The sequence below is a fragment of the Chiloscyllium punctatum genome, chromosome 38 (genome assembly GCF_047496795.1).
Source record: "Chiloscyllium punctatum isolate Juve2018m chromosome 38, sChiPun1.3, whole genome shotgun sequence".
NCBI classification, from domain to species: domain Eukaryota; kingdom Metazoa; phylum Chordata; class Chondrichthyes; order Orectolobiformes; family Hemiscylliidae; genus Chiloscyllium; species Chiloscyllium punctatum.
In genome coordinates this window covers 16,959,588-16,973,633 of record NC_092776.1, presented here as the reverse complement: position 1 = coordinate 16,973,633, position 14,046 = coordinate 16,959,588, and the positions used below count along the sequence as shown (strand labels likewise).

The 14,046-nt window shown below is 39.9% G+C and overlaps 1 protein-coding gene across 2 annotated transcripts in view; it reads left to right on the top strand.

Annotated features, from left to right (window-relative positions):
* Nucleotides 1–3,029, top strand: part of aldh18a1 (aldehyde dehydrogenase 18 family, member A1) — a 46,478-nt gene extending 43,449 nt beyond the window's left edge. For both annotated transcript variants that reach the window (XM_072557297.1, XM_072557296.1), the window contains exon 18: nucleotides 519–3,029. In XM_072557297.1, the coding sequence (XP_072413398.1) occupies nucleotides 519–694 (176 nt within the window). In that variant the 3' untranslated portion in view covers nucleotides 695–3,029. The remainder of the gene's footprint in view (nucleotides 1–518) is intronic.
* Nucleotides 3,030–14,046: the final 11,017 nt, after the last annotated feature.

Here is a 14,046-nt window from a genome sequence, read left to right as displayed (position 1 = left end):
CATAATGCTGTGTCCAGCATTAAATGTAATTTTCCTATTCGACAACATTTGCCAAATGATTTGGAAACCAATTTAAGATTGTCGTAAGGTTTGCTGTGTAATGCATTACATATACTTGAAAGTGCGTATGTTTAACAGTTTCCAGTTTTATACAGGCAAAACTTGTGTATACTTACACCCTTTCTCATTGGAAAAGGGACCATGGAGACTGTCAATCATTGCATTCCTAAGCAACACCCTGACCATTCAGAGGCTATCTGCTGGTCTGAGAACTAAGGTTGACAGTTAACGTCTTGCATTTCCAAGCCTAAGAAGGTCGGTTGCATTTTCTCATACTGTATAAATTGGTCTTTCTCCTCCAAGTCTGGTTCCCTGAATCTTGGTCCTGATGAGTTTTAAAGTGAAAAATACCAATCGTGTATCTGCTTTTCAGCATTAGCTTCTGTACCACCAAGCATCAGCTCTTACTTAGAAGACATCAAACTCCTCTTGTCCAAAACTGTTTTTTTGTTTTCCAGGTGCAGAGGTTGGAATCAGTACGTCACGTATCCATGCCCGTGGGCCAGTAGGATTAGAGGGGCTGCTGACCACTAAATGGCTGCTACGTGGAGAGGGCCAGACAGTGTCTGACTTTGCGGAGCAAGGCAGCATGAGCTACATACATGAAAACATACCTGTACCCCAAAGAACATAAACACTTTCACAATGAAAGTATCACAGACATTTACCCTCAGGAATGTTCTGTGACTGTCCATCATTGCTTTCCAGCTTTATTAGTAAGCTACATTTATAAATATCTGTGTAGCAAAGTTTTCATACACCTCTTTCATTTGAGGTCAATTTCGGAGGTTGTTTTTGTACCTGTTGCTGCCCCTTTCTCTAAATACTCCATTCTGCTGCTTAAAATGGTACTTCTTCGCTTAGGTGCCTTTTTTGAAGTGACAAGTGAATTAATTATCATTTGATGAAACAATATCCAGGACAAGTCTTAACAAACCGATGTAACCAGTTCAAACCCCCAATTACTCTTCAAAAGTGTGAAGGTGAGTATTGAAGAGAAATACAAAATAACATCAATCAGATTGCTGTCATTACAGGCACGCCTTCCAAACATTGTGAACGGGGCTCACTTATCACACTGATGTCAATAAGTTATCACTTGACTTTTTAAAATTGCTTCCATGTAGTCCGCTTTCCTGACAATGTTGCCATTGGTGGGTATGTTGAATGGGCTTTGCTTCATTTGTGACCCCAGTCCAGCAGAAAGTTGGGAATTTTGAGATCAAATAAGTGCAGATGTAACACCGTATGGTGAAGGGGCACAAGCCTACAAGTGCATTGCTACAACAGTGGTGGTGTTGAGAAAGGTTCCAGCTCCTTGCACACAAATCACAAAAAAATTAACATTCCTTTATAGCTAGCAGTTAGGAAGATGAATGGAATGTTGAGACAAAGGCAGCTGTTGCAGTGTTTTGCCTTTCTTAGAGGGCTCCCTACCTAAGGACCAATATCTTCCTTAGAGAAGAGCTACGGGAGATTGATTCTACACCTAAGGATTATCTTGAGGACAGGTTGAGTAGAATGGGTCTATATTCTCTGGTCTGTATAAATGAAGATGTCATCACATTAATGGAGGCATGGATGCTGAGAATTTGTTTCCCTGAGTTGGAGACTCCAGAACTAGATGCACATTCTCAGGATAAGGATGTGGTCATTTAGAACAATGAGGTGAAAGTTCTGTCTGAGCATTCATAGATTGCAAGTCATTAAGCATATTCAGCACAGATCAATAGATTTTCGAGCAAGATGGATCAGGAATAGGCAGGGAAAGTGGTCTTGAGGCACACAGTCATCCATGATGATTTGAATGTTGCAGTAACTTGGAGCTATAGAGCCTACTTCTGCTATTTCTTATCATAATGTTACCTTTTGGGAAACACAACATAGGCCCTCTGATAAGACTTTGGTGCAAAGCTCTGAGAATGCCCCATTACAGTGAAACTGAATAGACTGTCAAGTTGTGACCACCTAAATTGATGTGAGCAGAATCTCATTTAAGATTGCCTAGACTGAGAGAAAGTAATATAGGGCAAATAGTGAATGAGGGATTGGTAAAGATATGCATTTATTTGGCAGGAGAAGTCAGTGCACCTGGGCTTGGGAGAGAATAAACAAAACATGGGAAAAGTCAAGATCCAAACAGTTTTTCCAACATAGACTGGAGACAAATGTGTTACAGTAGTGAAGGATTCTGGACAGGATATCATTACATTTGGGTGTTAATCAAAATTCACATTCCTTTAAGGTCCAGTAGACACATCTTGCACTGGGAAAGTACTTGCAGGATGAATGGCCTTACAGCTGGACTCAAGTGCAGATTGTAGCTGTGAAACTTCTTTGTGACCAAGTTACTGACCCTGGAGAACTATTCACTTTCTAAACCTCCAATGGACCTGAACACCCAGATCTCTTTGTACATCAATTTTCCCCAGGACTTTTCCATTTACTGTATAGTTTGCTCTTGAATTGGATCCAAAGTGAAAATCAGTTCTTTTATAGTCACACATGTCACATGCGGAATTAGCAATCCAGTGTCTCTCGGATGTTTTTAGAAACTTTTTTTTACTGGATTTTGGAAGATTTTATGTAATTTGTAGGTGTGAGACCATAGTTTCTTTTGCCAAGTTTTCATTTTGTAAAAGTGCATTTAGGGGTTGAATAACAACCTGAGCAATTACAGTGCATTAGAACGTGGCACTAAGGGTCCTGCACCAGTTTTAAGGAACTTTCAATAAACTGCAAATAAATTATCCAGCTAAACCAGCCAAAAGCCACAAAAAAGTGACTTTAAAGTCTGCTGTATTCTCCCTCTTGGTCATGTACAGACTTTTGGTGCTTTTAGCAATAGTTATAAGAGTTTCAGATATAGTGTGGTTATCACTCTGTTTACAGAGACAATAAATTGTCTTGAAATAATTTGTATTTGTTATAAAGTTTTCAATAAATGTGGAGCAGTTGTACCTGTTTAATCGGTGTTGGAATACAAAGTCAACATAAGTTATCTATAGCACTTGTAAAGTAGTAAAATGCCCCAAGGTACCTCATAAGAGCTCCATCAAACAAAAGTTTAAAGAACTTTAATGTGTCTTGTAGTGTGGAAACAGGCCCTTGGGGCCAACAAGTCCACACTGACCCTCCGAAGAGCAACCTACCCAGACCCATTCCCCTACATTTACCCCTTTACCTAACATTACAGGCAATTTAGGATGGCCAATTCACTTAACCTGTACATCTTTGGACTGTGGGAGGAAACTGGAGCACCTAGAGGAAACCCACGCAGACACTGGGAGCATGTGCAAACTCCACACACAGTTGCCTGAGGCAGGAATTGAACCCAGATCTCTGGCGCTGTGAGGCAGCAGTGCTAACCACTGTGCTACTGCACTGCCCACATGATCTCACGTTCAAATCTTCAATATCTTTAAGTTGGTTTCCAACTTAAAGCAGACTTTGAAAGATAAAGGGTGGGAGAGTGTTGCTCTGAATGGGCTTGGAGACATGGATGACTTAATGGTGATGATTAATGGGTGAAAATTGCCACAGATGATTTGGTAGTGAAAAAAGCCTTTGGTTGAGAGTGACATCACTTTTAAATCTTGAAAAGAAACACAAAAATAATGAGCGGAAGAGGATCCTTGTATTGCAATTATGATCTGCACCTTAGCCCTGCAGCTTTCAGCAGGGTTATGTGCCATGTGCAGGAAGATAGGATTAGAAAGGGCATCTGAGTGTCTTTGGGTTGGTACAGATAAGATGGGCCAAACTGTCATCTTCTGTGCTGTATCATTTCTGTGGTTTCTTAGAAGTAGTGTCCCTACCTGGGTTCAAGTCCCACTTGCTCCAGACTTGTATAATAGTTTCTAATTTACCTGTTCTATGATACTATCTAAAGGGGTGAGAGGTACTGAGTAATCAGGTAAGTGATTTGAGTTTAAGGGTCATGTCACAGTTGTCAATGGTGGAGCAGAGGCAATAGGGAAGCAGAAGAGACCAGAAATGAATGTCGGGATTAGGTTGGTGAGCTTTGAAACTGGATGGGGAAGGCCTGAATATGAATGTTTAAGACTACTTTTAAATCAAGACATCAGACTGGAAGTAAACTTAACTAAGAGAGCCCAGGAGTCTTGGGTGAATTGGTCCAAGTTAGGACATAAGTCACTGATATTTAGACCAAGGACGTACATGGTAATTCATGAAAAAGTAAATTCAAAAAGAATCAAGAAATTAATTTGATTTTAAAAAAATATTTTAAATAATTCACCAAGTAGGAAAACATTTTAGGTATATTTTGAATAAGCCCAGAGGCCATCATGTTATGATTCCAGCTGTAGCTCATACTGAACAAGTCAAGTTCCAGCATGGAACTTTTGTTTGATAGACTATAATTTTGTTTTTGCACTTTGGTTGCTTTGGTAGCTGCTGACCATATTGGCATGTGACTACCAAAATTATTTTAACAAAAGAACACCAGTTTATTATACAGAAGAAAAAAAAGACAAAGTTTACACATATAATATGAAAAAATAATTTAAGGTCTGATTATAAATAGCAAAATAGGAAGAATCAATTTTTTGCAACAATATCCTTTTACTGATATGAGATGAATCTTTGTCTTGGCCTGGGATTTAAAAAAACAGTTTTGTTTCAGCCCTGTCCACTTGAACTTCTGAAACAACGTAAGACTTCTTTCCAGCTCTGATGGCCTGAAGCTTTTGACAAACTAAACAATGTCCTCCTGCTGGGATCAATCTTCTGCAAACCCATGATTCTCTGAAGAAATCATTTCTCCTATGTCTCAATTGGAACACTCCTTAAATTTAAACTGCCCCTAGTTAGAGTCTCTCCTACAAAGGCAAATGTCCTCACTGCATCTTACCTGTCAAACCCCTTCAGAATCTTACTTTTTATTAAGAGTGCCTCCTCTACTTTAAATCTGCTCCAATAGATACAGATCTAATCTATTCAAAACTTCATTGAATTTATATTCCTCTTACTGTAAATAACAGTCTATTTGCCTTCCACATACTTGATCGGAGAGTCAATGTGGCAGAAAGATAAGTTTAGCAGAGTCATTGGGGACATTTTAAGCGACTGCTGGACATGCACATGGAGAATAGTGAGTTGAGGGGTGCGTAGGTTAAGTTACTATATTTTACATTAGGATTAACCCTCGGCACAACATCATGGGCCAAAGGGCCTGTTCTGTGCTGTACTTTTCTATGTTCTATGATAGGCCTCCATTGCCCATGGATTACATTCACTTTCCGAATTTGCCTTCCAAAGTGTTACCAACCCTGAATGGTGGCATCAGAATAAAGTAGGAAAAGTATTATATCGATGTCTATACACAGAAATCCCAAGACTTTCCATTGCACAGAAGGCAAAGTAGGAAGAAGCAGCAAGCTCTATCCATAAGTTACTAGACCTGTTTGTGCTTCAGTCAGTCTATTATATTCCTCTGTTCTCCTTTTCAGTAAACATGTTTATGAGAAACTGAAAGATTTACTTTCACTGAGTCACCTTCCAGAATGGTGAAATAATGAGTATGTTGTTTTTACACATTGTTAATGTACTTGGTCACATTTTTATTCTGTCTTAGGATATAGATGTGTTGCTGACAAGATCAGCATTCATCACCTGTCTCTAACTTTTTTGGAAAAAGTGATGGTAATCTGATTTCTTGAACTGTTCCTTCTGGTGTTATTAAGTATATCCATGTGTTATTAGAGTTGCAAGATTTGACCTAGCAACAACAAAGAAATGACAACATAGTTCCAGATCAGAACAGTGTGTGGCTTGAAGGGGAATTTGCAGCTGGCTGTGTTCCCATGTACTTGCTACCTTTGTCCTCCTAGCTGTAAGTGGTCACAGGTTTGGAAGTGCTGTTTATAACTTGTACACAGTAAGGCCTGCAGATGCTGAAAGCCAGAGTCATTAGATCTGAAGCTGGAAAAGCATATCATCTGGTCAGACAGCATCCGAGGAGCAGGAAAATTGACATTTTGGGCTGAAAACATTGACTTTCCTCTTCCTTGGTGCAGTTTATAAATTCTGGATGAGTGCGTCATGAAGGTAGTACCAATTGCTGCTACTGGGTGGCAGTGGTAGAGGGATGACTGTTTAGGGATGGGTCTGGGTGATGTTCAGCTTCTTGAGTGTTATGAGAACTGCACTCATCCAGAAAAATGGGAAGTATTCCATTACACTCTTGACTTGTGACTTTCAGATGATAGTCAGGCTTTGGAAATCAGGAGGTTAGTTACTGGTCTCAGAATTCTCAGTCTCTGATGTCTCATTGTTTTAAAATGTAATTGTAGCATGATCTAATAAAAATGGATTCATAAAATGGAGCAGCACAGTAGATGTACATTTGACCCATCAAATCTACAATGACACAATGTTGAGCAATCTGGTTAGTCCCACTTCCCTCGTCTTCAAAATATCACTACCGTTCTGTTCTCTGTTGAGTACTTATCCAATTGCCCTCATTGCATCAAAATTAATCAGCACATTTTTAATGGTCTACAATTCTGCAATATGTTATCATTTTGAAAATGAAACTGGAATATACCATTGGGCAGTGCTTTCGATTAGGTATATTTTGAAACCATTAGGTTTTCCTAAAGTGAACTAAGAACTGGCTAGACAACTAGCAACAACAACTTATATAAATATTAAATGTTATATTTTACATAATGAACTATCTCAAAAGTGCTTCACATGAATATTATAAAATAAAACATGATCCCAAGCCTGATAATGAGATATTTGTTTGAAGAGCTAGATTTTAATAAGTCTCTCAAGGCAGATAATGGGAGGGGGAGAAGGAGAAGGGATTAACTGTAAATCAACAAGATGTAAGAGCAGATGTAGGCCAGTTGCCCTATTGAGTCTACTCAGCTATTCAATGAGACCATGGTTGATCTGATATTCCTCAAATCCACTTTCCTTCTTTATCCTCATTACCTTTGATTCCTTTACTGATTAAAAATGTTTATCTTCCCCTTGAATATACTTAACAATCTAGGCTCAACTACACTCTGTGATAAAGAATTCCACGGATTGCAACCTATGAGAGAGAAAATAATCCTTGTCTCAAGTCTTAAATGGGTAACCTGTAACTGTGAGATTATTCCTTAAAGTCCTCGACTGCCCCACAAGAGGAAGCCCCCTCTCTGCACCTGCCCTGTTATGCCTCCTAACAAACTCTTCTCGTTCTTCTAAACTCCAATTTGTACAAGCCCAAACTCCTCAACATTTCCTCATGTGAACGTTCTCTGAACTGCCTACAATGCCAGTATATCTTTCCCAAGATAAGGGGACCAAAACTGATTGCAGTAATCCAGGTATGGTTTGACCAGTGCCTCGTAAAAAAATTAGCAAAACCTCCCCAATTTTCAACTCTGTCACAGATTATATCCCATCAGCCAAGCTTTGCCACTCACTTAACTGTCTATGTCCCTCTGTGGAGCCAATGTGTCATCCACACTACTTAGAATCACTACAGTGTCGAAACAGGCCCTTCGGCCCAATAAGTCCACACTGATTCTCTAAAAGGTAACCCATCCAGACCCATTCCCCTACCCTATTATCCTATACTTACTCCTGACTAATGCATCTAACCTACACATTTCTGAACACTATGGACAATTTAGCATCGCCAATTCACCTAACATGCATATCTTTGGATTGTGGGAGGAAACCCATGCAGACACAGGGAGAATGTGCAAACTTCACGTAGACAGTCACCCGAGGTTGAAATCGAACCCAAGTCCCTGGTGCCGTGAGGCAGCAGTGCTAACCACTGATCCACTGTGCTGCCCCTATTTATTGTTCCTTTGCAAACTTGGTTCAAGTACATTGAATTTCATTATTCAAATCATTAATCATTAATATGTGTTTAAGTAATTGTTGCCCTAGAAGTGATCTTTGATTAGGGAAAGAATTGGAGACAGGTAATTGAATGAATGATTATAATTGGGCATTCATAAGTGATCAGAATTGGAGAAGCACAGTAATCTCTAGGAATTGAAGGTTAAAGGAGTTCGGGGCAAGGTCATGGACAGATTTGAAAACAAGTATGAGAATTTTAAAATCAAGATTTTGCTTTTTAGGAGCCAATTTAGGTCAGAGAACACCGAGATGACAGGGGAATGGGAGTTAAAATACAATTTTTGAATTCCCCAAATTTGCAGAGGGTAGAATGTGGGTAATCAGCCAGGAATGTTTTGGAATAATCGAGTCCAGAGGTAACAAAGCCACCAACAAGGGAATCAGTAGCAGATGAGCTGAGGCAGAAGTGGAAACATTTAAAATGCTATAGTTTACAAGGTTGTCTTCGCAATGACACGTTGAAAGATTGTATTGGAGTCAAATATGGTAGAAAGGTTGTGAACAAATTGACTTAGTCTCTGCTGCCAGGGATGGACATGATGGAGTCAACAATTTAAGCATGGAGTTTGGGCAGGGATGGAACAAGATTACCTAAATGTAATTGGGGGAAATTTCTCCACATCTAGTACTGAATGTCACACATTAGGAATCTGATAATTTAGCACAAAACACATGAGAACCAACATCTGGAAAAATGCAATAGATTCTTAAAGTTTGCTAAACATAGGATTTCCAGGAGATTGCAATGTGGTTTACTTGACTCAAAGTTAAACTACTGACCCATATTTTCTCCAGAAAGACCATTTACCTTCAGCTTCAAATCAATGCACCTGCACTTCATTTGGCCCATATCGCTTTAAACCCTTTCTAGTCTTATACCCATCCAGATGCCTTTTAAATGTTGTAATTGTGCCAGCCTCTACCACTTCCTCTGGCAGCTCATTCCATACATGTACCACACTCTGCCTGAAAAAGTTGCCCCTTAGGTTCTTTTAAATCCTTTCCCTCTCCCCTTTAAAAGACAAATGGTAGTTATAGGGGATTCTATAACTAATGGGATAGATAGTATCTTTTGCAAGCCGGATTGGGAGTCCCACATGGTGTGTTGTCTGCCCAGTGCCAGGGTGCAGGACATCTCTGACCGACTTGAAAGGATATTGGAATGGGAGGATCCAGTTATTGTGGTCCACATTGGGACAAACAACATAGGCAAGGCTAGGATGGAGGACCTGTTTTAGGGATTATCAAGCACTGGGAATTAAATTAAGGAACAGGTCTTAGAGAGTCATAATCTCCCAATTATTGCCTGAGCCACATGCAAATTGGCTGAGGGATAAGAAAATTAGGGAAGTAAACATGTGGCTAAGAGAGTGTTCTAGCAAAAAGGATAAATAGGATGGTCACTAGGCATTTAAACTAGTGAATCGGTGTGGGGGGGGGGGAGGGAAAACAACAGGAAGTATAGTGGTAAATAAAAAAGTAAGCAGCAGGATAGCATATGTGCAACAGGGTTTGTCACAAAGTGGTCCTTTTTCTAAAAGCTGTTCCTTTTCTCAAGGATACTGTCATTGTTTTTTCTTCAGAAGGGTCATAAACCACTCCAGGCTCTAAAACTGCTGAGTTTGGTTCAGAGATAAAAGGTTATTGAGAGGCCATTCTGTTTATACATAAACAGGTGAGACTTTAGGCCAAAGCATTTATGTTTAGAAGTGATCTGTATAATGAAAGGGGAGTGTCCAGTCATGGAAACTGAAGTTAAGCTGAGCAGTTCAGTCCAGAAATAGTTAGGGAGTTCAGTTGTGGACTGTATGAAGAAAGGTTGCTAAACTCTATCCTTCTGCCCTTCTAACTTAACCTGTAAGCCTTAGTAAAAATGAAACAATGTTTAAGGGGTTTGCTTAATGGGATGTTGTGTATATTCGGAACAGCATAATTAAGTCTAGATTGGATAGACTGATAAGGGTTCTTTATTCTGTTGTGTTTCATTGTGTAATTTTGTGAATAAATTTTTGTCCGTTTTAAAATCTGGTAATCAACCTCGCTAACATACTCCAGGTAATTTTCACTGTACACTTACCGAAACAAATTGCAAAGTTATGGTCTGTGCTGCCTGCTTAAGACTTTTGAGTGGTCTGGCCTAGTCAATAACAGGTTTAAGTACAAGGCAGACTATAAAAGAAGTAAAAAGGAAGAATAACTCAGGAGGTATTATTAGAGATTTTGGAAATCCTGACGGTAAGAAAGCTAGCATAAGGGCACTTTATGTGAATGCTTGTAGCATTCGTAACAAGGTAGATGAGTTAACAGCACAAATCATCGCGAATGAATGTGATTTAGTAGCCATTATGGAGAATTGGTTACAGGATGATCATGACTAGGAGTTAAATATCCAGGGTTATCAGACTATTCGGAAGGACAGACAGGAAGGCGAGGGAAGTTGTGTAGCTCTGATAGTCAAGGATGACATCAGGGAGGTCCTGAGAGATGATTTGGTTCTATGGAGAATATTGTTGAATCCATTTGGGTGGAAATTAGAAATTCTAAGAAGAAAAAGTCACTGATAGGCATAGCCTATACATTAATAACAACACTTCGGGCCAGGCAATAAACAAAGAAATAACTAATGCCTGAAAAAATGGTATGGCAATTATCATGGGGGATTTTAATCTATATGTTGATTGGTCAAACTAGCAGTCACGGTAGTCTTGAGGAGGAGTTTGTTGACTGTATCCATGATGGTTCCACTACATACTGTTCAAGAAAACTAACAAGGCAACAAGCTATCCTAGATCTGGTCCTGTATAATGAGACAGGAATAAATAATCACCTCGATAGTTAGGGATCTTCTTGGAATGAGTGACCACAATATGGTTGAATTTAGAATATGGGTGGAGAGTGTGAAGATAAAATCCAATGCTAGGGTCCTGTGCTTAAACAAGGGAGACTACAATAGAATGAGGGAGGACTTGGCTAAAGTAGACTGGAAACAAAGATTTTATGGTGGGACAATTGACGAGCAGTGGAGGACTTTCAAAGCAATTTTTCAAAGTGTTCAGCAAAAGTATCTCCCAGTGAAAAGGAAAAACTGTAAGAAAAGGGGTAATCTGCCATGAGTGTCTCAGGAAATAAGGAAGGCCATCAAATTGAAAGAGAAAACAGACAAAGTGGCCAAGAACACATGAAACTAGAAGATTGGGAAAACTTTTAAAGGTCAACAGAAAGCCACAAAAAGAGCTACAAAGAAAAGTACGATAGAACATGAGGAAAAACTAGCGCAGAATATAAAGACAGATAGCAAATGTTTCTATAAAGATATAAAATGAAAAAAAGTGCCTAAAGAAAATGGTCCTTTAGAAGATGAGAAGGGATATGTCATTGTGGGATATGATGAAATGGCTGAGCATTGAACAGGTATTTTGTATTGGTTTTTACAGTGGAGAACACAAATAACATGCCAGTAAATGACAGAGACTAAGGTAAATGAGGACCTGGAAACAATAATTATTATGGAAGTAGTAGGGTTGGCAAGCTAAGGGAGCTAAGAATAGACAAATCTCATGGACCTGATGGAATGCATCCCAGGGTATGAAAAGAGATGGCAGGAGAAATTGCAAGTACACTGGTGGTAATTTTCCAGTAAATATGACGCCACTATTTAAAAAGGGTGGTAGACAAAAGATGGTGATATATAGACTGGTTAGCTTAACCTCTGTAGAGGGGAAGATGCTTGAGTCTGTCATTTAAAAAAAAAAGCAAGGCATCTTGCTAGAAATTGTCCTTTTGGGCAGACACAGCATGGGTTCATGAAGGGCGGGTCATGCTTAACAAATCTTTTGGAATTCTGTGAAGACATTACAAGCAAGACAGATAACGGGGACCCAGTGGATGTGATGTACCCAGATTTCCAAAAGGCCTTCGACAAGATGCTGCTCAAGATAAAGATGAATGGTGTTACGTGTAAAATATTAGCATGGGTAGAGGATTGGCTGACTAACAGGAAGCAAAGAGTGGGGATAAATGAGTGCCATTCTGGCTGGCAATCAGTAACTAGTGGTGTGCTTCAGGGATCAGTTTTGGGACCAAAATTATTCACAATTTATACAGATGATTTGGAGTTGGGGACGTGTTGTTTGTCAAAGTTTGCAGATGACACTAAGATGAGTGGCAGAAGAAAGTGTGCAGAGGACTGTGAAACGTTGCAGAAGAATATAGATACTTCAAGTGAGTGAGCAAAGGTCTGGCAGATGGAATACAATGTTATTAAAAGTAAAGTCATCCATTTTGGTATGAGAAACAGTAAAAAGGACTATTACTTGAATTGTAAAAAGTTGCAGCATGCTCCTATACAGAGGGACCAGGGTGCCCTTGTGCACGAACCACAGAGGGTTGGTCTGCAGGTGCAACAAACAATGAGGAAGGCAAATGGGATTTTCTCGTTCACTTGCTAAAGGGATTGAGTTTAAAAGCAGGGAGGTTATGTTGCAGCTGTACAGGGTGCTGGTGAGGCCACACCTAGAGTACTGCCTGCAGTTTATGTCTCCTTACTTGAGAAAGGACGAACTGGCACTGGAAGGTGTGCAGAGGAGGTTCACTGGCTTGATTCTGAGTTGAGGGGGTTGGCTTCTGAGGAGAGACTGAGTAGATTGGGATTATATTCATTGGAATTCAAAAGAATGGGGTGGGATCTTGTAGAAACATTTAAAATTATGAAGGGAGGAGAAAAGAGAGAAGTAGAGAGGATATTTCCACTGGCAGGTGAAACTAAGACAGGAGGGCATAGCCTCAAGATTAGAGGGAGGAGATTTAGGACTGAATTGAAAAGGAACTCAGTCACCCAAAGGGTTGTAAATCTGTGGAATTCCTTGCCCAGTGAAGTAATCAATGCTGCTTCAGTAAATGTTTTTAAAGCAAAGATAGTGTTTCTTTTATGAATAATAAAGGATTTAAGGGATATGGCGAAAGGGCAGGTAAGTGGAGCTGAGTCCACAAAAAGATCAGCCATGATCTTATTGAATGTGGAGCAAGCCCAAAGGGCCAGATGGCCTACTCCCGCTTCTAGTTTTTTTTTTGTTTAACCTATACCCTCTAGTTTCCCCACCCTGGGGAAAATACTTTGTCTATTTATCCTATCCATGCCCCTCATGATTTTATAAACTTCTATAAGGTCACCTCTCAGCCTCTGACATACCAGCGAAAATAGCCCCAGCCTATTCAACTTGTCCGATAGCTCAAGTTCTCTAATTCTGGCAACATACTTGTAAATAGTAGTCAAGATGGAAGCAGAGTAGGATGCTCCAGTCGGACGTCCTCCGTTTGCCAGTTCTTTTTTAATTTTTCTCCCCTTTTTGCAGTCTTTTTTTTTCCACCCGCCGCAAATTTTAACCAGAGAATGGAGTCAAGGGAGATGTGTTGCAACCAGAGACCAGATGGGAGTAGAGTGTTTGGGCCAAGTCCTGCAGCAGCAGCTGAGCAAGCGCGGGCTGATTTGCAGGCCAAGTCGAGTCGCAAGTCAAGTCCTGGAGCAGAGAGCACAGCAAGTATGGGCCGGAGCAAGAGCAGCAGCAGAATGCACGGGATGAGCCCTGAAGCAGGAGCAGATTGTGTGGGCTGAGTCCCAGAGCAGCAGTGGGGTGAGTCCTGGATGGAGACCAGTGCATGGAGAGTGTTGCCTCATGTGCTGAAGCCAATAGGCATGGAACCATGTTGAAAAAGGACTAGAATTTCTAGAAATTAAATACTTTATAGTTTTTATTATCATTCAGGACATTTTAAACTCTATTCCCATGTTTACCTATACTTTATTTTTAACTCAACATATAAAATATCTGTACCTTGGTACACTGTACTTAAGATGGCACCGAGGTGTGTATGTGACAACAACGACTATTCTATTCTAGTAAAAATCTTTACTGTACCATTTCAAGTCTCACAGTATCCTTTCCAAAGGATGGGGGAGCAGAATTATATGCAGTATTCCAAAAGTGGCTGAACCAATGTCCTGTACTGCCACAACATGACCTCCCAACTCCTCTACCACTCAATGCTGTGACTAATAAAGGCAAGCATTTGACAGAGATTTTTACAGCATTGAAA